We start from the raw sequence: 25,171 nt of genomic DNA on the forward strand, positions 1-25,171 counted from the left end.
CAGGTCATCGCTTAAAGACCTTGCGATGTTTGTAAAACACAGTGCCTCACAGGCGGTGACAGACTGGTGGCTCTTCATGTTAGTACAATATTTGTACTGTTTTCACGTTGCTATAGAAGGCACAAACTTGCTTGGCCGCCTTTAGATCCCATGAGCATGAATTGTAGCCGGTCCCGGCTCTAGCTGCCACCTTAGTGGGAGGTGTGGTGTCGTGGACTTGGAAACCTGTGTTTCCAAGGGGCTCTGTTGGGTTCTGGAGAATTTCATAAGGAATAGGAGAAAAGCTAACTCTTTTTCTCATTTTCTGGAATGTTAGACCTCAGCCAGCTGTGCTCAAATGTCCTACCTGGGAGCAGCGAGACCTTTCCAAATGTGGAAGTGCTGGGGGATTTGTATCTTGGAGGAGGCCCTGGGAGAGGGTGTATCGGTGACAGTAGGGTCTGCCTGGGGTTGGGGGCCTGAGGGCAGGTACAGGACGAATCATTGGCTCCTACTAGATGCCCATGTAGTCCCGTGGTGAAGGGACATGGGGCAGGGTGGCAGTGGCCAGAACACCCATCACCAGTGCTGCTCTGGAATCCTCTTCTGGTCTGATGTGGCAACCGACCCTCCGCTGGCCAGTCTCCATAGGCCTTGGAGGCGGCATCTGTGTTCCTTTGCCCTGAAGTAGAAAGGAGTGGGCCCGAGTGTGAGGCTGTTTGCTGTGGGCATCCTTCTCACCTCCGGGGTACCAGTTTTCCAGATGAGCCCAGGGGACTTACCTGAGGCTGCATTTTCCTAGCAAGTGATTACTTGGATTGTTCATTTGTGCAGGGATTGGGGTGGGGGAGGATTGGGTTGAGCCCCGGGCTGTGGGACTCCTGAGCTTGGTGGGGGCCCCTCCCCTGCATTGAGTGTCTGGTGCATTCATAAATCATCATCCTTGCAGGGTGGAAGTCCCAACCAAGATGCGGGTGGAACGATGGGCTTTCAACTTCAGCGAATTGATCCGAGACCCCAAGGGCCGACAGAGCTTTCAATACTTTCTCAAGAAAGAATTCAGTGGTGGGTCTTTGATTTTTTTAAATACAATTTTTACTTTTAGAAACACCCCTGCAAGTGTCAGGCATAGGGTTTCGAGGATTTCTCAGTAGAGGCCCCATAGTTGGGGGATGGCGTGGGGCCAGGGTACTGCATCTGCTGACAAAATCCACGTAGCATTACCCACATCTTCGAGGGCTTTGTCCCCTCTGGCTCTTCTCACTTTCTCATGCTGATTCTGGGGTCACCAGTCCAAGAGTCCTGCACCCCCTGCAGCTGAGTACAGCTCCTCAGGGAACCCCCGGCCAGAAGGGAAGCCAAAAAGCAAATTTTCTCTGTCTGGCAGCCTGGTTTCCTTCAGCTCACTGCTTCTCTGACCAGGCTGAGCATTTGAGTCACCTGGGGGTATTTTAAAAACACATCCACCCAGATCCCATCTCCAGATGCCTCTTTTTTATTGGTTTGGGGTGGGAGCTCGGCAGGTTTGAAAACTCCCCAGGTGATTCTAATATGTGGCTGCGCTGGAGAACCACCATCTCAGCTTCCGCTTTGCTTCCTTTGGGGCATCAGGAGCGGGACAGGCGGGGCCCTGTTTTATACTCCATCTCCAAGTGGCTCAGCATGGCAGGGAGGCACTTGCAACTCCTTAAATACACTGCCCCTGAGAAAACATCTGGGAAAATTAAAGGTCAGATTAGGTTCGATTTCAATAGGCCAAGCGTTCAGTTGGGCTTCTCCAGCCTTTGCTGAAAGAAGTGTTTTTATGGGATCCGTTCATTTGCTTACTGGATCCCTGACCCTGCAGAGCATCCTATTTGAACCTCCATTCTCAGCCACTTGCTCCCAGGACCCATTTGTCTATGGGGTTGCGCCTGAAACTAATCCCAGGGGACATGCCATTAGCCTGCTTGACTGTCTGATGCAGCACATTACAATATGGATTCCTGACAATCCTTCTCTCTAATCAAGCCTAATTGCCGTGATAAAATAAAACCCAGACTAGATGATGGGAAAGGCAAGTGCTTTTAGCTGCCCCCCCCACCCCAAGCAACTGGCGAATAAGAGGATAGAGTGCCATCTAGCGGCAGCATGGCAAACTGCACCCTGAGCTTTCCCACCCTCACTTGGTAATAGAATCTGTTGAAAAGATTTCCTTGTGTTATTAAAATAGCACTTCTGGTGATCTCCTCAAGAGATTCCCGAGGCTTCAGGGGTAAACAGGGGAGATGAATCGTGAGTTTTCTCATTTAAATCACGTTTTTAAGAAATCGGGATCTACTTCGCATACCATAAATACGCGTACCATGTAATTCACGTGCCATCATCCTTTTAGAGTGTACAGTTCAGTGGGTTTTTATTTATTTTTTAAAAAGGTTTTATTTATATATTTACGAGACACACAGAGAGAGGCAGAGACATAGCAGAGGGAGAAGTAGGCTGCCTGCAGGGAGCTCGATGTGGGGCTCAATCCCAGGACCCCAGGATCACACCCTGGGCTGAAGGCAGACGCTCAAAACACTGAGCCACCCGGAGGTCCCCAGTTCAGTGGTTTTTAGTATAGTCACAAAGTTGCACAACTGTCATCACTATTTATTTGTAGGACATTTTTACCACCTCACAAAGAAACCCCAAACCCGTTAAAAGCCATTCCCATTCCTCTCTCTTCCTCTGCCCCCTCCCTTCTTCCCCCTTCCTCACCATTTAGGTGACCTCGAATTTCCTGTCTATCTTCATGGATATGCCTCTTATGGACATTTCATATAAATGGGATCATACCTTATGTGGCTTTTTGTCTTCTTTCACACAACATAGTGTTTTCAGGGTTCATTCCTGTTACATCATTTAATGGCCCTTCATTCCTTTTTATGACCAAATAATATTCCATAGTATGGAGAGGCCACCTTTCGTTTATCCATTCATCATTTGGTGGCCCTTTGGGCTGTTGTGAATAATGCTGCTATGCACACTCATGCACACGTTTTTCATGTGCTCACTTAATTTTTTATGGTAATAAAATATTCATCACATAAAATTTATCATTCTAACCGTTTTTAAATGTATGGTTCAGTGGCATTCCGCACATTCACGTTGTTGTGTACCCATCACCACCATCTACCTCCAGAACTGTTTATTTTCTCCAACTGAAACTCTGTCCCCGTGAAACACTAGCTCCCCATTCGCTGTCCCCCCCAGCTCCTGGTGACCACTGTTCTACTTTCTGTGTCTATGAATTACTCTATTTTTAGGTACCTCATGTAAGAGGAATCATACTTCTTTTTTGTCCTTTTGTACGGGCTTATTTCACTCATTTCACTAATGTCTTCAAGGGTCATCCCTATTGTAACCTATGTTAGAATTTTATTCCTTTGTAAGGCTGAATCACATCCCATTGTATGGTTTTGGCTATCCATTCATCTGCTGATGGACATTTTTGCTTCCACCTTTGGCTATGGTAAATAATTGCTCATTTAATTTTAACCTTAAGCATTTGCTTTTTTTTTTTTTTTTTTTTTGCCATGAGTAAGGTGGTCTCCATCGCACTTGTTGTGAGAGTGATTGGCTGTCACTTAAAAGCATCACTGGCTTGTCCACTCCTGCCTGTGATCTCAATCCTAAGAGCACCCTGATATTCATGTTGAAGAGGAAGGATCACTATAGTTATGGGACAGACATCAACTAGTTTAGAATTATGCCGCTTTTTCCATTCCGATGCACCTGGGAACTTTCCAGAGAATGGTGTGAATGGAGAGGAGGGGGAGCTCCTGTCTCTTTCCCCACCCCACAGCATACTGTGATTTACACACATGCACGTGCACACACGCACATACAACACACACCTACCCACATGCACACCCATGTGTAATATGCACACACAAGCACACGTGCACACACAGCCACTTGCTGCCCCACTGCTGTGATCATCTGTATTTTCTTAGGCACAGATGATCACCTGGGTTGCTTGGACCCAAGTACTCGCACTCCTTGTGGGTGCCGTGGGGAAGTGAAGGCTCGAGAGGAGACTGGCTTTCCTTCCGGGCCCAGAGGAGCCGAGTCTATGAGGCTCAGGTGAGCCTCCTCTGGGTCCCCCAGTGGCCAGGCCTTCCCTGAGAGTCCATCATTGCTGGAGCAGCCACTCTGTAAGGACCTTTGGCTGGAATATGCCACACGGGGGGCTGTGAAAGCGGGGGTCTCTACACACAAAGGAAGCAGAAGTCATGTGCAGCTGCTGAGCATGAGCGAGGTGAACGGGGGCTTTATGAAGAAAGCCTGTGGGGGAGCAAGCAGGACGTGGGTACAAGCCTATCCTATGCTAGCTTGTTCAAGCAGTGTTTGCTACAGTCACATTCCAGGACAGTCCTAGGGCATTGATAGGACCTCTGACCCCAGGAGAGGCCCGCGTGGCTGCAAACGTGGTGGGCGCCAGGCTGGTTCATTTCAGAGACCACGTGCGGGGCAATGGCAGGTGAACAATGTTCTCCCAGGCTCTGGAAGCAAGACTCGGCTCCTCCTCTCAAGGGGTGTTTTGTCCAGACTCGCAGCGTGGCCTGGGCGTGTTCTGCAGAGGGGAGATGCTCCCTGGGGCATGGGGACTGAATCTGCCCCTGCTGACCCATCTCTCTTCTTTCCTCTTTTCTTCTCCCACCTTGGTTCCTGCCTGGCTTTTGTCTGCGTGGACCCCTGCTCCCCGTGCAGGAGAGAATCTGGGATTCTGGGAAGCCTGTGAAGATCTGAAGTACGGAGATCAGTCCAAGGTCAAGGAGAAAGCAGAGGAGATTTACAAGTGAGGACTAGCCAGATTGTTGGGAGAGCCTCCCTGCGCCCCCCCCCCCCCCCCCGCCCCGCTGGCCACCCATCACCTCGGGTGGAAGGGGAGGGACCACATTCCTGGTGTGGGCTCAGGCTCTGCAGCTGCCAGTGCTATAGATAGATGCATCCCCACTGAGGCTTGGGGCTTCCTTGGGAGAAAGGCTGGGGAGGTGCGTGGCGTCCCTGCCCCGTTCCCAGGGGAATGTGCTCAGGAGTTAGAGCAAGCTGCCCAGAGTCATAATGCACTGCTTTGTTTTTGACTAAATCCCCTTAGATGTCCTGGGAGGGGTGTGTATGCGCGTGTGTGCGGGTTTGAGAGAGAGGAGAGAGACAACAGGTGGAAGAGGAAAGCCTCCTATCCTCAGCCAGCTTGGAGAAGTGAAGACCATGAGGTCAGGGAATGTCCCCAAGTCTCTGGGATGGGGCCCCCAGCTTGGAGTACAAATGTGGGCTCATCTCTTCTTTTGCATGTAATGGCTCTGGGCCCTGCTAGCTCAGCACAGCAGTGAGTCTGTTCTGCTCCAGGCCTGCTTCTCCCCAAAATTGCCCTCCATGTTACCCAAGAACCCAGGGTTCTAGTTCAGAGGGCCAGGCCCGCCTCTTCTGGAGAGGAAGAGGAGGTGGGCCGAGACCTGGGCCTGCTGAGCTGCAGAGCTGTTGAGATGTGCGCCCACCTCCCCGCGGCCCCCCCCTCCGGCTGAGCTGGGCGGGCCTCTCTGCCAGTCCTTCTCTCTGCCTTGGTCGTAGTGGACACCAGCCTTGGGCTCTGAGTGCCCAGCATGTTCAGTTCATATACACGTAGCAGTGGTTTTCAGAGCCTAAGCGGTGTGCCAGGCTGTGTGCTGGGCTGGGACCGGCCCCCGCCGGCCACCAGACTGTAGCTTCAGTTGGGGCAGCAGGCCAGATGGCCCCTCCGCCCTGAGTACTTGTCCCTTTGGATGTCTGGTGTCCTTCCGACAGGCTCAGAATGGGCTACTGCAACTTCCCGAAAGGTTCCTCATATTTGGGGGCATCTTGCACTTTCTCAGAAATGTCCCCACCTCCTCCCACAGGGGGGACTGTGCACATGGAGAGAAGAGGGAGTGCGGGTGGGATTCTCCTTCCAGGAAGGTCCCCTGATGTCCTTGCTCAGAACAGTGGCACCTGACCGACTCACACCCCACGACACACAACTCCTAACTCCAAAAATCAGCTGTAAAAAACCTTGCTGCCTCCACCTAACAGCTAGCTTCCTTTTTCCCTAGGCTCCTCTATTACAGTGTCTTAGTCTAAATTCCAAAATTTTGATGTCTAGCTTCAGGGTGTGGCAAAACATTCATGGATTTCTAACTCTGAAACAAGTCAAAACTGGAAATGCTGGAGAGCCAGGTGGCTGAGTTTGGGTTCTCGTTGGGGCCATCCGCCCTCTGCTGGGACTGTGGCTGCCTCCTGACTCAGCATAGGAGATCCTTTCCCTTTCCCTTTCCCTTTCCCTTTCCCTTTCCCTTTCCCTTTCCCTTTCCCTTTCCCTTTCCCTTTCCCTTTCCCTTTTCTTTCTTAAGATTTTATTTATTTATTCGTGAGACACACAGAGAGAGGCAGAGACATAGGCAGAGAGAGAGAAGCAGGCTTCATGCAGGGAGCCTGATGTGGGACTCGATCCCAGGACCGTGGGATCATGACCTGAGCTGAAGGAAGACGCTCAGTCACTGAGCCACCCAGGTGTCCCGAGATTCATTTTTAAATACATCTAGAGAGCCTGGCTGGCTCAGCGGAGCATCGGACTCTTGGTCTCAGGGCAGTGAGCTTGAGCCCCATGTTGGGTGTAGAGATGACTTGAAAAAAGGATTTTAAATACTTCTAGACTGGGCCAAAGGAGAGCAGAGGCCCTGGAACCCCTGTTTGGGGAAGTCTCGGCCTGGTTCTAGGTGGGCCCCAAGTCAATAAGGCAAAAGGCATTAAATAGGAAATTGGATTCTGTCTTCCAGTGGCTGGCCTTGCTGCACCAACTGTTTGCTCTCCTAGGGGTTGGGAACACTGAAGTTAAATACGCACCTGCTGAATACTGGTGTTGACATTTTCTTGCTTCTAAGAAATGTCCCTTGACAACCTGTTGAGACTCTTTACTGTCCCCTTAAGAAGGACTGCTGTCATTCCCAGTGACCTGCTTCATTCTGGGTGACCCGAGTCATGTCGATCCTTCCCTCCCAAGCAGCTGTAAACTTTCATTAGCTGACTTGGTTGAGCTACTGGCTAACATATTCCTCCCTGCTCCAGGCTCTTCTTGGCCCCAGGGGCGAGACGGTGGATAAACATAGATGGCAAAACCATGGACATCACAGTCAAGGGGCTGAGGCATCCCCACCGCTACGTGCTAGATGCCGCGCAAACCCACATCTACATGCTCATGAAGAAGGTAGGTGGGGTCTGTGCGGATGGCGATCTGGGGCCAGGATGCCCTTCCCTTCTCAGGTACCTGGAAAAGTCTTTACCTATGGGAGCAAAGGGAGATGCTGTGTGGCTTCTGCTCTGCTGGTGTTGGGGTACAGTGTTGTCAACAGTCTCTTCCACCCATCCACTGGCCCGGAACCTCCCCGAGGCTGCAGTCTTGGTGGCTGGGTGGGAATGGGGGGACACTTACAGATGCTATGTGCATCCTTCTGGGCTGTCACTCTGCGGTAATGGTACAGGCATTCATGCCCTGGTGATGAGAGTGTTGCCACAATAGCTGTTATTTAGTGGGGGCTTGGGAGGTGCTGTCACAGTGCAAAGCATGGAACTTTGTATCAAGGACAACCCATGGGGCAGGACTTGCTTCTCCAAGGCCTAGATAATCCAGGGTCTCCTCAGAGGTGAAGTCAAGAGCCAAACTGTGTCCGCCTGCATCCGAAGGCACCTCTTAGTCTCTAGCATAGAATGGTGGCAGTTCTGGAGGCCCTGACCCTAAGCAAGTATCACAGGTTGGGGGTGGGGAGGAGTTTAGTATCTGAAAGAGACTGATTTGGTGTGATGATGGTAAAACCCTGTGGGAATTCAGGTGGCCTTCCTGGGTTATTTTTTTTAAGATTTTATTTATTTATTCATGAGAGACACACAGAGAGGCAGAGACACAGGGAGAGGGAGAAGCAGGCTCCCTGCAGGGAGCCCCATGTGGGACTTGATCCCAGGACCTGCGATCATGCCCTGAGCTGAAGGCAGACCCTCAACTGTTGAGCCATGCAGGCATCCTGCCTTCCTGGGTTATTAATGAAAAGTGAACATGGTGGGAATTTTTAGGAAACTGTTAAAAAAAAAAAAAAAGAACCTGAGACACATATTAGTTACTTTCTTAAGAAATTAGAATTTGGGGCTTGGTGTTGGCCTAAGAGAGGTTTGTTTCTTACTTGATGTCATAAGAAGACTTTCTTCAGAGGTACCTGGATGGCTCAGTCTATTGGGCAGCTGACTCTTGATTTTGGGTCAGGTCATGACCTTAGGGAAGTGGGAACGAGCCCCCCATCGGGCTCCTTGCTCAGTGGGGCGTCTGCTTGAGATTCTTTCTCCCTGCTTACATGCATACACATACACTCTCTCTCATAAATAAATAAGTCTTAAAAAAATAAGACTTTCTTCACTTGCTTTAACTTCACATTACTGCAGTTATTCTTATGGCAAAGTATCTCTAGAAACTTTCATTTAAAAAAAAAGAAACCTTCATTTATTTATATGATGGTGGTTTGTTTGAGTGGCAAATTTTTATTAGCTTCCCTTAATTATATTTCTTTTTTTTAGTCTTTTATGTATATTGTGTTATAAAGAGATATTTTTACTTTGCTTTTCTTTTTTGAAGATTTTATTTATTTGAGAGAGAGAGAGAGAGAGAATGTGAGCTGGGGGAGGGGTAGAGGAGGAAGAGGGAGAAGCAGATTCCTCACTATGGAGGGAGCCCAACACGGGGCTCCATCCCAGGACCCCAAGATCACAACGTGAGCCAAGGGCAGATGCCTAACCTACTGAGCCACCCAGGCACCCCTTCTTTGCTTCTAAAATATGTAATAGTTTAGAATTTTCATGAAGGTGAACCACTTTTCTCCACTTATTTTCCATCAGTGGGGTTTATCTGTTTAGCTTACAAGAAGACTCTCACTTCCTTAATAATGGTCTTCCTTTGGGTATTTTGACATACATTTTGATTCTTAAAAATGTGGTTTTATACAGCCTTTTTCAGAGACACCCATGGAAGCCAGATTCTAGCCAGAGCAAAACGGAGTCATGCATAACTTAAGAACAACACATACACTTAGTGGACTGTGTGTCCCTATTGGCTGTGTCCTATGGCAATAAACTCAACATGACGCGGTGATCTATAATCTCCACTCCCAGACTCTTTCCTGGTCCTCATAACTTTTACTGCTACCACTTAGTCTTTAAAATGGTACCGTTTGGGATCCCTGGGTGGCACAGTGGTTTGGCGCCTGCCTTTGGCCCAGGGCGCGATCCTGGAGACCCGGGATCGAATCCCACGTCGGGCTCCCGGTGCATGGAGCCTGCTTCTCCCTCTGCCTGTGTCTCTGCTTCTCTCTCTCTCTGTGACTATCATAAATAAATAAAAATTTAAAAAAAAATTTTAAAAAAATGGTATCGTTTTGATAAATTTGAAAAACTCAGTCCCTGGATTATTGCTGTGGGCCTCATCCCATGTTTGTTATAACGAGAGTTTTGAGTTGGTTTGGAAGTGACAAGCATTCATGAAGTGACTTCTCTGATTCTGCCAACGTCCAGGAAATAGCCATACAAGAGAAATCAGACTCTTGGTCTTTTAAAAAAATTATTTTTATTATTTTCTTGCTTTTATATCCAAATTCAGGGCAGAAGGGGGTGTTTGTGGGCTTCGAAGTGGGCTCCATGCTCATGGCTGCTTATTTTCCTTGGAAGGAGATACTGGGTGGGAGAGGTAAGGTACAGGTGGCCTGTCATCTCACGCTTGCCTCCCAGAAGGTGGATGTTAGCACAGGGCGTTACAGACCACAGTGCAGCCAAAGTGTGTCAGAATCGGCGGGAGGCTTGTTTTAAGACTCCAATGGCCCCATCCTTGGGATTTCTGATTTCATAGGATCGGGTGGGCCCAAAGATATGTGCTTCTAGCAAGTTGCCGGGTACAATTGATGCCGCTGGTCCGGGGACCACACTTGAGGACCGTTGCTTTAGACACACGTCTGAATGCCTTTCACACAGGATGCAGATTCCCTTAACTTTGTCATCTCACTGCCCGGGGAGGGCTTGGAAACAGCAAGCATATTCGTTTGATTTGACACTTCCCCTCTCTTAATTACTGTTTTTCTCTTGTTCCCCCTAGGATTCTTATGCTCGCTATTTAAAATCTCCGATCTATAAAGAAATGCTGGCGAAAGCTATTGAACCTCAGGGAACCACCAAAAGAAGGCAAGTAGAGTGGTCTCTAATTGCTGGTTGCCTGCTGTTTTGTTTACAGGGAAGTGAGGGTCTTTTTCAGCCAAATGGCCGTGATTGAGATATTTGCTTGATGAAAATATTGGGGACTGGGAAGGATTTCTTAAGGGTATGATTGCCTTGTTGGCTTCAGAATGCCCTGAAATCATTCTAGCAAGATTTCCTTAGTAATTAACTGCCAGTAAATTTGGTTTCCCTGACACTGGTTCGAGAAAGTTCTGATTATCAGACCCATCATTGCCCTTGCACAAATGGAAGCCTCTCATCGGTTTGTTAATTGCTACGCTTGCCCACCTTGAAACTAATTTGTGGGAATTAAGTTAGCCATGTCCTCGGATCCTTGGAAAGTCCCAAGACCTTAGAGAACATAGCCGACTACACCCCCAGAAAAACAGCAGACTAATGGGGGAAATGAACAGGGGCATTCTAAGCATCCTTGTTGACGCCAGGGACCCCCTTTTTGTGAATCCCCTGTTAACTGGTTCGTGTGCATCTTCCCCGTTGGAGAGGTGGGTCATCCCGTCTAGCAGAACCCGTGGGCAAAGGATAAAATGTTCCGAGGGGCAGTTTGAACTCATTCTGGGGAGGGGGAAGGGCGAGAAAACTCTGTAGGGACTGAAGATTCAAAAGAGGAGCCTAGTGACAGCTTGAACAAAGACACGGGACTTTGGCAGAGGCTTTCCCAGAGCCAGCGCGTGGCCTGTCCCCCCATGGTTGGTAAATGTTCCCCTGTTTGCCGGCTCAGCCCACGCTGGGCTCTTTTCCAGCGACTCCAACTCAATTCAAAAGAGGGGTGGTTGGACCGGAGCCTTTATCAAAGGAGCTTAGAAAAAACAACCCAACTTGGTTTCATTCTTGAGGATAATGGCCCTGTTATAAAAAGGAGAGAAAGGAAGTCTCTGTGGTGCTATTCTTCTAGGTTTACAGGGAAGGAAGGGAGTTCAGTGTCCCTGGGGGCTTGAAAGCTTCTCCTTTGAGCCACAGAAGGGAGTATAATCTCTCCAGAAGTTCTGCCAGAAAGTAGTGGGGAAGGGAGGACAATCTCGTATTTCTCTCTCCAGATATTTTGTAAGTTGGGGCAGACCTGATAAATCAGCTGGGATCTTTTCTGGAGCACCCCGAGGTGGGACGGGGGCTTGGGTGCTGGGGTGGCATGAGGGCCCCGGTGCACCACTGGCTTGGGAGTGGGGACTTGTGGGTGTGGTGGTGTCCCTGTGAGTGAGAATACCTGTGTGAAGGCTCCTGTACCGAGGGAAGCTCAGCCTGTACATATGTGGGGGTTGCGGTGGGTGTGAGTTTGTCCCATGGCTCTTGAGCGTCAGACGACGTATGAAACTTAATTTCTCTGGAACCAGTTAAATCGAGCTCCATGCTTCCCCTTGGCAGGGCTGGTGGGAGACCCAAGTTCAGGCCTGACTTACTGGTAGGAGAGCCCTCATCTTCTTCCCTAGGGCAGATACAAGAATCCTCTGGGCCTTTGTAGTCCAGAGATTTGGGGAGGTCTTGGGTTTTAAGTCCGCCCTTGCTGCTGAAATGCTTGTTTTCCAGGCATTGCAGCTCCCCATTACCTGCATCACTCAGACACCCAGAACTTTCACCTGGTCCCCAAGACAATGGTAGACAGAGTTGGGTCCCCGGAACCCATGCTTGACTTCTTTTGAGGTCTTGACTCATCCAGCGCACGCACAGTACCACCAGCCCACCAACCCTCTCCAGGCCTCTTCCCCCTTGCTTTGCTGGCCCAGCCTCTCCCTCTTGGGAGCCCAGCTCTTTTCCTCCTTCCCAGATCCCTGGCTTTTGAAAACAAATGCTCCAACTGCTCCCTGAGGCCAGAACCCTTGGAGCCCCCTTCTTTCAGGAAGAGCCCACTGGGAAGTTCAGCTGACACATTGATTTCTAACCCTTGTAGAAGGCAGGTTATCACCGCCACAGCAGCCCTCCTTGTGCCTAGTGTAAAATCCAAGGGCAGCCGGTACTCATCTGGTCCGTCCAACAATGGGGGAGAAAGAGCTAAGGTGGAACATGACTCTGAGGGCCCCCCTTGGGGCTCACCAGGAAAATGAGGAAAAAGCCCAGATTCTGGTCCTGCAGCTCCGTCTCCCATCAGGTGGTACAGAGGCCCTGCTGGGTGGGCCACTTGCCTTTCCACCAACCGCCACCCTGTCCTTCCTTCTAGCTCCGGCCTCCCATTTATGCGGCGCCACCTGCGTTCCAGCCTGAGCCCCGTCATCCTGAGGCAGCTGGAAGAAGAAGCCAAGGCTCGAGAAGCAGCCAACACAGTGGATATCACCCAGGTCATGAGCAAGCTGGACCGTAGGAGCCAACTCAAAAGAGAGCTACCTCCTAAATAGATCTGTGATCTTGTGGGGGGTGGGGTGGGGGATGGTGTGAGCAAAGAAAGGCAGGATCAGAGCCTAGAGAATGCTGTTCCCCATTAGTGAGGTAGTGGGGCAGCCAGGTTCATCCCATACTCCCCCGACCTCCTTCATGGTGGACTTCCTAATGCCAGGGCAACTAGAGCTAGGCCCCCCAACCCCCCAGCTCCAGTTCACCAAGGGCCAGGATTGCCAGCGGTGGGGTGAGGTCACCTGTCTCACTTGCTGAGGGGGTTCTTGCAGCGGGAGCATAGAGAAAACAGGCTGCTTCATGAGCCACCATTTGCTTTGGAAAATGAAGGAGGAGGCCCCTCTACTCCCACAAGGCATAGTGTTTTTTCAGGTACATCATTTCAGATAGCTTAATGAACCTCCTCACCCCATTTCCCCAATTTAGACTCTGCTTCTAAAGGAGTCTGAGATCCCTCCCAGGGACTAGCTGCAGGGTCCCCAGGACTCCCCTCCTATACCTTCCTGGAAAGGCCCTGCTAAGACATCCCTGGTGAGCTTGCTCTTGGTCACAGTTAGGGAGGGTTGGTGAGCTCTCTCCTTCCTTTTTTTCTACCCGTCCCCTGATACCTACCAGGGGAATATGTAGCTGGTAGGGATGAAGGACTCAGGCTAGAAGCCTCCAGAACAGTCAAGGGGAAACAGCTTTCTGAGGAGCTTCATTGTGGGTAAAGGAAAGGTGCTAGTATCTTCATTCGTGGGAAGAGAGATGGTAAATACCTGGATGTTTTCAAGATGAATTAGGGTCAAAGATAATACTCCTTGGGATATTTTCTTTCTTTCTTTTATTTTTCATTAAAGATTTTATTCATTTGTTCATGAGAGACACAGAGAGAGGCAGAGACACAGTCAGAGGGAGAAGCAGGCTCCCCACAGGGAGCCCAATGTGGGACTCGATCCCAAGACCCCGGGATCATGCCCTGAGCCAAAGGCAGATGCTCAACCACTGAGCCACCCAGGTGTCCTTCTTTTGGATATTTTCTAGATGCTGGTGCTTCCGTCCTGTGTAGCTCTAGACTAGGTCAGTCCTTGGTCAGGGTGGAAGGGGAGAACAGATCAAACTCTGACCTCAGGAGGAATACAAGGTAATTCTTGAAGTTAGTTAGCCTCACCTCATACACCTGTGTAAGAACATAAAGGAGATAGAGTAAGTCAGTGAGCCAGGAACCGACATAGCACAGCAAAAAGACTCATATGACACATTTTACTGAGTATCTATTATGTGCCAGGCATTGGTGACTACAGTGGGCATGGTCTCCATCTCATAGAGCTTATAGTCTAGGACTGACAAAAAATAATGAAGCTGACTGTATCACTACCTTTGCTGACAACCACAAAACTAGAGCGGCATCCAGTAGTCAGGGTCTGTTGCTCATAGGTTTAGAGTCATCTGTGTGGCTCTGTTGATCTTGGAGCTCATTCCCATCCCTGGAGGAATGGTCTGTGGTAGCCTAAGCTGGGATGAGTGGAATGATTCTTCTCTACTTCTCATGTCTCTTGTCCTCTGACAGCCTGGCCTCAACATGATCTGGCATGATCGATGCTGATGGTGGAATTGCAAGGGAGTGAGTGGAAATGCATAGAGTCTTGAGGTGTAGGCTTAGAATTGGTGCACAGTCTTCCACCTCATGTTCTTGGCCAAATCAAGTTACAAAGCCAGCCTAGAACCAAGGGGTGAGGAAGTAGACTCTAGGGAGAGTCTTTAGGGAGATAAATTGTAAAGTCTTGTTGCAAAAGACGTGAAGACAGGAAGGATGAAGAATTGAAGCCATCATTGCAATCAACAACAACACACTTATGTGGTCAAACCTGTACAAGGTGTTATAAAGGAAATGGATACGATGCTGTGATAGGAAAAAGGAGGGTTGTGTACACTAAGATGGCCTCTCCAAGGTGGTAACATATAAGAGGGTGAGAAAAAAATGGGCCATAGGAAGCATGTGGGCAGGCAGGGAGAACTTTCCAGGCAGAGGGGACTGTCTGCATGTGTAAAGGCCCATTGTGGGGAAGCAGCTTGGAGTGAATGCAAAGCTAGGCAAAGGGAGCCTCATGGGCAAAGGAGGCATGGCACAGCGTGAGCTTAGAGAGGTGGGCAAGACCAGGTCATTGGGGACTTTTTAGGTCATCACAAGGAGTTTGTGGCTCTTGGTTTTATGTTAGCAAAATGATCCCATTATTCTCTCCATTTTCCCCAGTCGTAGACTAGTTTACACTCTGGAAGAGCAATCAGAGGTATGCTTTGGTCATCTCTCTTTTGAAGAATGTTGGAGTCTTTCAACTCAGGGAGGGCACCCCAAGCAGAAGTTTCTGGTAATGGCCATTGTGTACTGAGTGACGTGAGGCAGGGCCATGTCTCATCGCTTGGAGCCTAACACCTGAGGTAGTGAGTTCTGCAGAAGCGTATATCACGTGAAGGAAGGAAGGAAGGAAGGGAGGGAGGGAGGGAGGGAGGGAGGGAGGGAGGGAGGGAGGGAGGGAAAGGAAAGGAAAGAGCCCTGGATTTGGAGAAGGCTAGTGGTAGGTGGCCTGTGGTCTTCACCAAGTCACTTACTGTCTCTGCTTCCTGATTCATGAAGTGAGGGGTTGAGACCGGATCCATACTTCTTGAAACAGACTTTGTGAATTCCAGGAGGGTACCGAGCCTGGGGCTTCCATTTTACTTGAAGATTTAAAATGAGATGAAACTTAGGTGATTTTAAATTTTCTTGCATTAAAATAATCATGAATGTATTATGAATTAGAATGCAAAATGTACATGAATTTTTTAAGCTAAAAATTGAGACATCAAAGACATTTCGTGCTTGGCTGTGGCAGGTTTAGGCTTTGCCCTCAGACTCCTGGGAGAGTATGTTTACCAGGCTCTCCTGCTGTTTGTCCTACTTTACTGGGGAAGCTAGAGAAGCATGAAATCAGAAGTGCATATTCACTACCCTTTCTAGTTACCTCATAGGAGTGGAGAGCACATGCCCGGTGCAATAGTGGTGAGGATGGCGGGGTATCAAATGCATCGTGAATTCTTCAAGTTACAGACTGCATCAAGTTCATCTTTGACTCAACCATCTGCCATCGGCCTCCTCATGTGTGAGATGTGTCTGCTTGACAGGTCTCTCACCTTCCAGCAGATGACCAGGGGCACATAGGGACACCACACATATCAATGGAAACATTCCCAATGTCAGATACACAAGGATCCCACACTCTAATGAGAGGCACAAGCGTGTAAAGTTGGCTGTCGTGCTTGATGGGATAAATAAGTGTCAATAAGTATTGTGACACTACCCCTCTGAAGGAAGGTGGGAGATGAATGGCTTTAGTCCCGGAGAGTGACATTTATGTCCTCTGAGTGTTCCCTAAACACCCAGTGAAGGGTGCCATGGCCGATACAAAAATGGACGAGAGGTTCTTCACCCTCAAGGGGCTGACAAGGGTGCGTGGGTGCAAAGATGCAAGGTGAGACAGAATGGGATGGAGGCTGGGGTGGTGTACAGCACATCAGAAGAGCACAGAGACGGGACAGGATCGTGAGGCCTGGAGGACGGAGGACGAATCCTCCAGAATCTCTCATGTTTGGCAGCAAAGGAGCCACAGGTCCCTACCCAGCTTTGAAGTTTCCTAAGTGTCCGCTGCTGGGCTCCAGCAGGTGGAGGCTGCTCCTGCTAGCTTGCTCTGTGTGGCACACGTAACAGGAGCCCCGCAAGGTCTGTTTGACTCTCAAAGATTCAAACAGTATCTTGGAATCTTTGAGAATCAAACAGTATTTTGAAAATAGTGTTTGTTGGGACAGCATTATTGCTCTATTTAATGATTATGGTGTTCTCTGCTGTCTGTGTCCTTAGACACCATCGTAATTCCTTAATGCCAGGTTTTAAACTGCTTGAGTTTCTCTGTTTGTGGTGGGGTATAGATTATGCTAGAATATAAACTATGTGGTAAAGTACCAGGATTTACTCTGTAGAATTTCTTTTTCAAGCTTGACTTTTAGAGAGAGGACTGTTTTTTTTTTTTTTTTTAAGATTTTATTTATTTATTCATGAGAGACACAGAGAGAGAGAGAGAGAGACATAGGCAGAGGGAGAAGCAGGCTCCACGCAGGGAGCCCGATGTGGGACTCGATCCTGGGACTCCAGGATCATGCCCCGGGCGAAGGCACATGCTCAACTGCTGAGCCACCCAGGCGTCCTGAGAAAGGACTGTTCTTGTGAGGATTGTGATAGTATAAAGGCTAGGGACAATAGGTAGAGTACATTGGATAATGTCTGGCATATAATGGTTCAATAAATGCTAGCTACTATTATCAGTGTCATAACCATTATCACTGTCACCGTCCTCATCATCATCACCATCCTCTTCCTCATATCACTGTCATCACCATCACTATCAACATCATCATCACCACCACCATCACCATCATCACCACCACCACCACCACCACCACCACCACCACCACCATAACCATCGCTATCACCACCACTACCACCATCATCACCACCTTCATCATCATCATCACTGCCACCATCACTACCATAACCATCATCACCATTGTCATCATCATCACCATAACCATCATCACCACCACCATTACACCATCACCACCATCACCATCACCACCATTACCACCATAATCATCATCACCATCATCACCATCATCACCACCATCCCTAGCAGCATATGGTCTCAGAGTAAGCTTGGGCTTTCTGCATCTGTCAACATCGTCCCATACAGTGATTCATTATTCTTTGTTATTCTTTATTATTTAGGGCATTTCCTGAAGTGTGTTTACAACTTTGTTTCCCTAAACCATCTTACTTCTCTGCTCTCTCAGAGTCTTGCAGTGTGGCCCTCCGCACTCTCCAGAGACCAGGATATATTTGAAGGGAGGAGAGTGGGGCATTGGTGTCATATCTGCTGTCTATGAGAGGGCTGACCAGCAACCGTACAATGACTGGTCCATCCTCTGGTTCCAGCTTCATGGCTACAGTAAGGGGAAGGTCTTGTGTGAGGCTGTGCCAAACCAGATAGTAGGTAGGAGGAATGATGGGTTCACCCTTGTAGATTGTTCTCCATGGAGCCAGTTTGCTTATGGGCTTTTCGAGGCAATGGGGAAAGGGAAAGGAAGGAGGGACCATAGGGACCGCTGTGTACACTGCATGATGAACCTGAACGTGGCTCACAGGATGGGGGAGTCCAGGAGGCCACAAGGTCTCCTTCAAATTCTCAGCCAGTTTCTAGACAAAGTGAATCGCATCTCTTTGCACCACCTGCTTTGCACTCCATTGAAAGGCCTGTGATTGTGTTTTCATGTCACTGTGTACCCACTGCATTTCATGCTCCTCTCCCCGTTCTGTTCGCTCCTTGCATAATAAAACAGCAGCACAAGACCAAACGAACCAAGCTCTCAGAGCTTCACCGTGTCTCTGCGTGTCACATTTCTTTGCCATGTGCCTTGCATGCCACTGCTTCGCTGCCTCACACCAATGGTGGGCATGGCATGTGCTGGAGGGACTAGGTCTCTTTGGGAGGGGCCAGAGTCACGGAGGGATGGGGTAAAAGGTGTCCTGCTACAGGTATCCAGGGCCAATGGCGCTAATGGCTATTTGCCCAGAAGGGACCTTCCCGGACCAGGTAAGTCAAGCAGGACAGTCGCTACTTCCTTACCTGTCTTGTCATTCATCCTGGAAAAGAAGGTGCTGGAGGAGGTGAGGGGTGAGCAGAGGACACAGAATTGGGTGGGTGCGGGGGGCGGTAATGGAGAGGCCCGTCCTGTCATAAACTCTACCATCTTGGTCAAGTTGTCATCTCCACGAACCTCAGTTTTCTTATCCGTAAAGTGGGAGTGATCACGAGTTTATTACAGGTTCTGAGAAAGTAGGATTCATGGTTGGGTGTCCTCAGTCAATTTATTGAGGGAGGAGAGCCTTGATGCCACTCCATCTCTCTTAACAAAGCCTATTTCCTAGTTTTGTTGTTTCAGTCTACTGTGCAGGACCCCAGGTCCTATCTGAGCCCCGCAGGCAATGGGATGGCCATCAGGATCAGTTGACGAAGCAGGGGCTGTGGGGTTACCCACTCCTGGGATTGAATTCTCATCTAGTTGCTGTGTTAGCTGTCTATTGCTGTGTAACAAAGTAGCCCGGACACAGATGCTTGTTAGCTCACAGTTGGCCAGAGGAGGCTGGGCTGGGTCCTCTGCTCATGGTCTCACACTCAAGGTCATGCCAGGCTGCTGTGTTCCTATTGGGGGGCTCTTGGGAAGGGTCTGTTCCAAGCTCATTGAGGTTGATGGTGAGGTTCAGTGTCTCATTGTAAGGCTGAAGGCCCCAGTGTTTTTTTGCTGGCTTTTAGCTGACGGCTGTACTCAGCCCCTAGAAGCCGCCCTAGTCCCTCTCATGTGTCCCCCTTCCACTTTCAAAGCCAGTAACAGAGAATTTCTCCTTCGTTGAATTCCTGTCATGCCTCAGACCTCTCTGACGTCTGTCTCTGGCCTCTAGACTCAGATCTGAAGGGTTCGTGTGATGAGGTCAGGCTCACTCAGATAATCCTTTGTTAATGTCACCTATGCCATATCACGTAGCCTGACTTTGGAGTGACTGTCATGTGACGTTTATGGTCTGCACCCACACTGGAAGACAGGGACGGGAATGTAGGGACCACCTTAGCATCCTACATAGCACAGTCCCTGTTGGTTGTGAGAGCCTCGGGAGGGTGATGAACCCCTCTGGACCTCAATTTTCTGTTCTCTAAAATGAGGGCATTACAGACACATACATCTACTAGCACATCGTAGATGCTTCCTGTGTTATAGGGCCGGACTCTTTTCACCAAACCATCGTCTCCTGACCCCTTAATTAGAGCAAGCTTTTATCATTATTCTCTCTCTCTCTTTTTTAAGATGTTATTTATTTTAGGCAGAGATGAGAGAGTGAGCAGGGGAAGGGCAGAGGGAGAGGGAGAAGCAGACTCCCCACTGAGCGTGGAGTCCAACATGGGGCTCGATCCTAGGACCCTGAGATCATGACCTGAGCTGAAACCGGGAGTTGGATGCTCCACCGACTGCACCACCGACTGCGTCCTTCCCCTTTATGGTCATGCTTGTCTGTGTTATGCAGACTGTGTCCAAGGTGAAGACCCTCATCTCCATAGAAGGACAGTGTTAGAGGCATACTGTGGGGCTCCTCAAACTCATTGGGCAGATAACAAAACCGTGACCTTGGGTGTCTGTTAGAAGATGCCGTCCCTCAGTTGCAGTCCCTGAGTCCCCGTGGGTGGGTCTGACTGGGGCTGGGATCTGCACCTGCAGCAGACACCCGGGGTGATTGTGAGGTGGGCTGAGGTGCAGGCCGCCTTGGGACATGCAGCCCGAGAGCCCAGCTTCAAAGCCTGCCTCGCCGTCCCCAGTGGCCTGTCCTTGGGGCTCACTTTTTGAAGCATTAGTTTCCTCATCTATAAAATGGGGATAATGAGAGTTGGTCACCTTACCAAGTGGCTCTGGGAAGTAAATGCAGTGATCCAAGAAAAGTGCTCAGCCCAGAGCCTCTTATTTGCTGATTCTCACTACATATTAACAACGATGAGTCTGTCAACCCTGGGGCCCCAGGTCTGGGCCTTGGCTCTGGTTTGTTGGCCTGTGGCTGCCAGAGCAGAGGAACAGAATTAGCGGCTCCCAGCTGCTGTTTCAGGATGGGATTGAGCTTGAACTTCGGGGAGCTGGTGGGGGAGAATGGAGACCACCCCCGGTGCCCCGTGGCAAAGCCTTCAGTGGCCTCCTGGCCTTTCTTTTCCTCCAAAAGCTGTCTTTGGATGTGCCTGGCACACTCGGGGTGACCTGGAAATCAGGCCACACCCCAAGGAAACCAGCTGCCTCCAGCTCAGTGCCCTGAGCTGCCCTCCTTTGGCCCCAGGACGATGCCCAGGCCCCAGGGGCAGGCAGGCTTCCCTAAGCGGGGCATCTGTGGGGCTGTGCCAGTTCCGGAGAGGGTTTGTTGTTCCCTGAAGTCCTTTCTGGTTCTCTCTCAGAGACAGCGTTGGCCTAACTGTCCCAGAGGGTCCCCTTCCCCACCAGGACCAGCACATCCTGGCTAGACTTTGGTGTGGGCACAACAAACTGTGCCGATGGGCCCTTAGAGGCCCGTCTGTGGAGGGTAGAGAGGTGGCAGCAGAGAGCCTCCCTGCAAATTCCAATTTTAACTTTGTCGGCTCAGACAAAGCTCTCTCGGGCTTCCTCGCTGAACACCTGCCTGGTCTGGCACTCCGGCCCCTCTGCTCCTTGACTCTGGGGCCTCGGGAGCCGGGGAGGCTGAGATCCCCCCCACTCCACCGACGTGTCCTGGTTCCACACTCAGTCTTTCTGGCCCCCCTGCTTTGCTGTGGGAGGCGTGGAAAGTGCCAGAGCGTGGCCACCCCAAGTGTGGCCAGGTTGACAGGGGTCGGGGCCCAGGACAAGGTGGGCGGTCTCAAGCCAGCGGGGCCCCAGCCGGGGCTCCTCGTACCACCTCCACTGCTCCGTCACAGGGTTTAGATGCCTCCAGTCCCCAGGCTGGGAGCCCAGGATAGGGAAGGGATGGCGTGGGGGGTGGCGGGTGCTGAGCACAGTTCACTGGGGCAGGAGTTGAGGGGAACTGGAGGCCAGCCTGGCCACACCTGGTGCCCCAGGCCCCGAAGACAGTCTGCGATGCGGCCGCCCGACTCCGGGCACCGTGGCGGGGGTCAGGGACGGGCAGCCCCTGGGCAGGAGGCCTCGTGCGGCTGTGCCACCGCGGCGGGTGGCTCTGGGCGCCCTCCCCGGCCCCCCGCTCCGGGCACGGGGAGGAGCTGAGGGAGCAGGGCCCCCGGGCCCACGCCACTCACTCTGGCTCTCTTTCCTCCCTGCAGCCGGGCCAGCACACCGCGCCCAGCCCTCACCTGGCCGTGTACACCGGGACCTGCGTGCCCCCCTCTCCTTCCAGCCCCTTCTCCCCGTCCTGCCGCTCCCCGCGCAGGCCCTTCCCCTCACCCGGCCGCTTCATCCGCAGGCCCAGCAGCGCCATCTGCCCCTCGCCCATCCGGGTGGCCCTGGAGCTCGGAGCCCAAGGGGGAGGCCAGCGGGCCGGGGGCCTGCGCGGGGCCAGCCGACGCTGACTCCCGGGGGGCCTCGGCCGAGCGCCCCTGGCCCCGGCCCCAGCCCAAGGCCCCGGCCAAGGCCCGCGCGGCCCTGACCTTCGGCAGGCTGCTGAGACGGGGCTGCTTAGCTTCCCCCGTCTTTGCCAGGCTCTCGCCCAAGTGCCCCCCGGTGTCCCACGGGAAGGTGCAGCCCCTGGGGGATGTGGGCCAGCAGCTGCCACGACAGAAAGCCAGGAGAGTAGCGAAGTAAGAACCAGAAGGGACTGTGCTGTGTGCGCGTGTGTGGGTGTGTGCACGTGTATCTCCGTGCATGGTGCACATACCTGTGCAGTGTGCACATGTGCCTGGAGGTCTATGCACACTTGCCTGCGTGAGCACGCATATGTGTGCATATGCCTGTGTGTGCACATGTGTGCACATGTCTGTGGGGCGGTGTGTTTGCACATTTGCCTGTGTGTGAGCATGCATGCATGTACATATGCCTGGGTATTTGTGTATATGTTTGCACACTTCACTGTGTGTGAACGTGCACAGTGAAGTGCACATATGTCTGTGGGCATGTGAGTGTGCATGTGTATGCATGTATGTTTGTGGCGGGGACCAGGGCTGTGTGGCTTGAACATGGTCTGGAACTGGGGGCTGGTGGGTTGGGTAACAGGGATTCTAGCCTAGTAGACACTAAAACAAGCTGTAAGATAGTTTCTAGGAACTCAGCATTGCCCTCCCCTGCTTCCTGAGAAAGAAGAGGAACAGGTGTCTCTCTTTTTCATCCTGTTCCCCCTTCTGTTCAGCACACACCCTGCCCCATCCCCCAAACGTTACTCTAATGAATCCACCGCACTTCTAAGGGCAAGAAAGGCCAGTGGCAGCCCTGGGAACCACAGGTGTGGGGGCTCCAGTCCCCTCCCCTGTCTGAGGTGCCCTCGCCTCACCCACCCTCCTCCTGCATGTACCTGCGGACTCCCAGAGGGGCTTGCTGGGATCCCTGGTTCTACAGTCACTCCTGTGAAAACCACAGTGCGTCTCTTCTGAGAGGTGGCCCCTCTCTGCTCCATTGTGGGTGGCGTTGCAAGCCTGATTTCTGAGAACCCCAAGTGCCCTGAGGCAGCTTACCGGATGCAGAAAACTCCCAGGGGTACTCCATAGCTCCTGGACCAGTGACAGAAAGGAAAGTTGTGGACAAGGCAAAACTGTGAATTAGGCCCCACCTATGATGGTTTGGGGAAGACAGTTGGGGGTATCCCGGCACCAATCAACATGCGCCTGTGTTTGGCCTTGGCTGGTGTTGGAGAAAGAAAGCTCCACGCAGAGGTCTCAGGTTGCCATGGATACCGGAGCATCCCTGGCCTCCTCTGCCTGGCCAGTGTGCTTGGGAGACAGCAGGAGGCAGAGGTTATTAGTTCTCTGTTGCCCACGTTGTCAGGAGGAGGAGGGGGGGCAGGAAGGCGGCCAAGGATTGAGGGTGAGCATGTCTATCGATTCTTCCCAACTAACCTTACTCAGGGAATGTTCTAGCTTTGCAGCCGCTGCCATGCCACACACACACACACACACACACACACACACACACACACACACATGGGCTTGGGGCTTTTAACAGGTTCTTTGCTCAGGGGTACCACTTCATCAGAAGGCAGTCTAACTAGATTGAGGATTAAACTGCAGGCATGTCCTAATGGGACATCCCGAACTCATTAAAACCATAAAAAATTCAAGCCCCTCAAAAATGAAAATAAAACATCTTTCAAATCAGCCTCAATTCAGCAGAAAAATGTGAGTCCCTTTCTACCACCAATAAAAGAAATCCACCGAGCCATTTGCTGCACACAGAGTTTTTTTGGCAACTACACCTGCATGCCACTCTTCTCCAAGGATGTCAGGGTATGTTGAGGATTTGCTTTCCTTTTGAGCACTTGCTTTCCTTTTGTGCCTGAAGCTTTTTTCAGATCAAAATGGATGTGCCTACGCAGAGTGGGACCTGTCTGATGGACTCAGAGGACACCGGGACAGGAGAATCGGGTGACCAGGGCATAGAAAAGGAGGTCATCTGCCCCTGGGAGAGCCTGGCAGAGGGGAAAGCTAGCTGAGCCAGGGGCCGTGGACCAAGAAGACGCTTCCAGCAGACCCCGCCAGATGGGGCCATGGGCATGCTTGTTCTGGAACCAAAGTGCATTACGATCACCTTTGGGGGCCAGAGAGACAAGATGGGATGGATTATGGGGAAGTGTGTGCTGACTGGGGTCCCAATGGCCAATTCTTACCCTTCCTCCTCACCTTCCCTCCCTTGGGCAGAAGAAAGGCATGCGGACCAGAGGACTCTACTTGCTGCCTTAAAACCGATTAAAAAAAAAAAAAAAGGTTAACTTGTAAGAGTCTTTTGGATTGGAATGTTAGTGTGTGTCTGGTTTTATTAGTTAGTTATGAGCTATTATTTACGAATTAAACTCATTTCTTGTTTGGTTCTAGGGACAAAGGCACACTAAGTCACTTTCAAGAACTCCCTTCCTGTCTAAATTGGTTTGTGCATGTTACTTTTATCAACAGAGCACCCCAGAGTGTGGCATCATTCAGGAAGGGGGTTATGGGGAAAGGCGTCTTTCTAGAATGCCGGGTGTGTTCAGATCCACCAAGAAGTAGAAACAAGATGGGATTAGATGGGCAAGGGATATTTGGGGGGAAGGATAAAGAGTGGGAGCTGGAGCTGGAGGGGGTGAGGGCTGTCAGACCCTGTGCCAGGCTGGCCTCCGGGGAAGGGGCAGCGGGCAAGGGAGAGTCTCAGATGGCAGCACAGTTCCAGGAAAGTTTTGACCAAGCCACTAGGGTGTCCCTGAGGCAAAGTCACCATAGGAGGAGTTCCTATGTCTGGCAAGAATGGTTCTCCCTTAGCACCTCCACCATGCAAGGTCACTGGTTGGGACCCGGGGGGAAGCCTGGCCACCGCATGGACACACTGGTGGCCATCAGTCCATATGCTCCCCGAAGCAGGAGATCTGAGCACGCATGTTCATGGCCGCTGCATGCAGTCTGGTAGGTACCTCTGGATGCATCCCCAGATGGGCCTTGGTACATCCCCGCCTCCTCTCCCATACTTCACCGAGCGAGTATTTATTGGGCCCTAATACGTGCCAGGCACTGTGCTAGGCCCTGGGGATGTAGCCGTGGATCAGACTCCTTGCCTCTTGGAATTCGTCTAGAGTGGTGCTTCTCAAGGAGGGGCAACTTTGACATGTTTTTGGGTGTCAGGACTGATGCGGGGAATGCTCCTGACATCCAGGGGGTAAACACCAGGGATGCTGCTAAAATTCTACAAAGCACAGGATAGTCCCCTACCCCGCCACAATGAAATGATCTCGTTCAAAATATCAAGTGCCACTGTTGAGAAGTTACAGGTTCTGCCCATGCTGCTGAGCATGTGCCCCTTGTCGTTGGTTTCTGCC

At 51.0% G+C, this 25,171-nt stretch overlaps 1 protein-coding gene and 1 long non-coding RNA gene across 2 annotated transcripts in view; one reads left to right on the forward strand and one right to left on the reverse strand.

Moving 5' to 3' along the window:
• Window positions 1–24,122, forward strand: part of RGS9 (regulator of G protein signaling 9) — a 68,594-nt gene extending 44,472 nt beyond the window's left edge. The window contains 8 exon segments of the mRNA XM_025436648.3: window positions 929–1,044; window positions 4,714–4,801; window positions 7,084–7,222; window positions 10,142–10,227; window positions 12,431–12,548; window positions 21,507–21,691; window positions 21,693–21,980; window positions 23,671–24,122. Coding sequence (XP_025292433.3) covers window positions 929–1,044; window positions 4,714–4,801; window positions 7,084–7,222; window positions 10,142–10,227; window positions 12,431–12,548; window positions 21,507–21,691; window positions 21,693–21,980; window positions 23,671–23,821 — 1,171 coding nt within the window. The 3' untranslated portion in view covers window positions 23,822–24,122.
• LOC112652943 (uncharacterized) lies at window positions 13,342–19,150 on the reverse strand. Its single transcript, XR_003131833.3, has 3 exons — window positions 18,294–19,150; window positions 15,190–15,297; window positions 13,342–13,759 (listed from the first exon to the last, which is right to left on the reverse strand). It is a non-coding gene; the product is annotated as an uncharacterized LOC112652943 (long non-coding RNA).
• Window positions 24,123–25,171: the final 1,049 nt, after the last annotated feature.

Source organism: Canis lupus, chromosome 9, assembly GCF_003254725.2.
Source record: "Canis lupus dingo isolate Sandy chromosome 9, ASM325472v2, whole genome shotgun sequence".
NCBI classification, from domain to species: domain Eukaryota; kingdom Metazoa; phylum Chordata; class Mammalia; order Carnivora; family Canidae; genus Canis; species Canis lupus.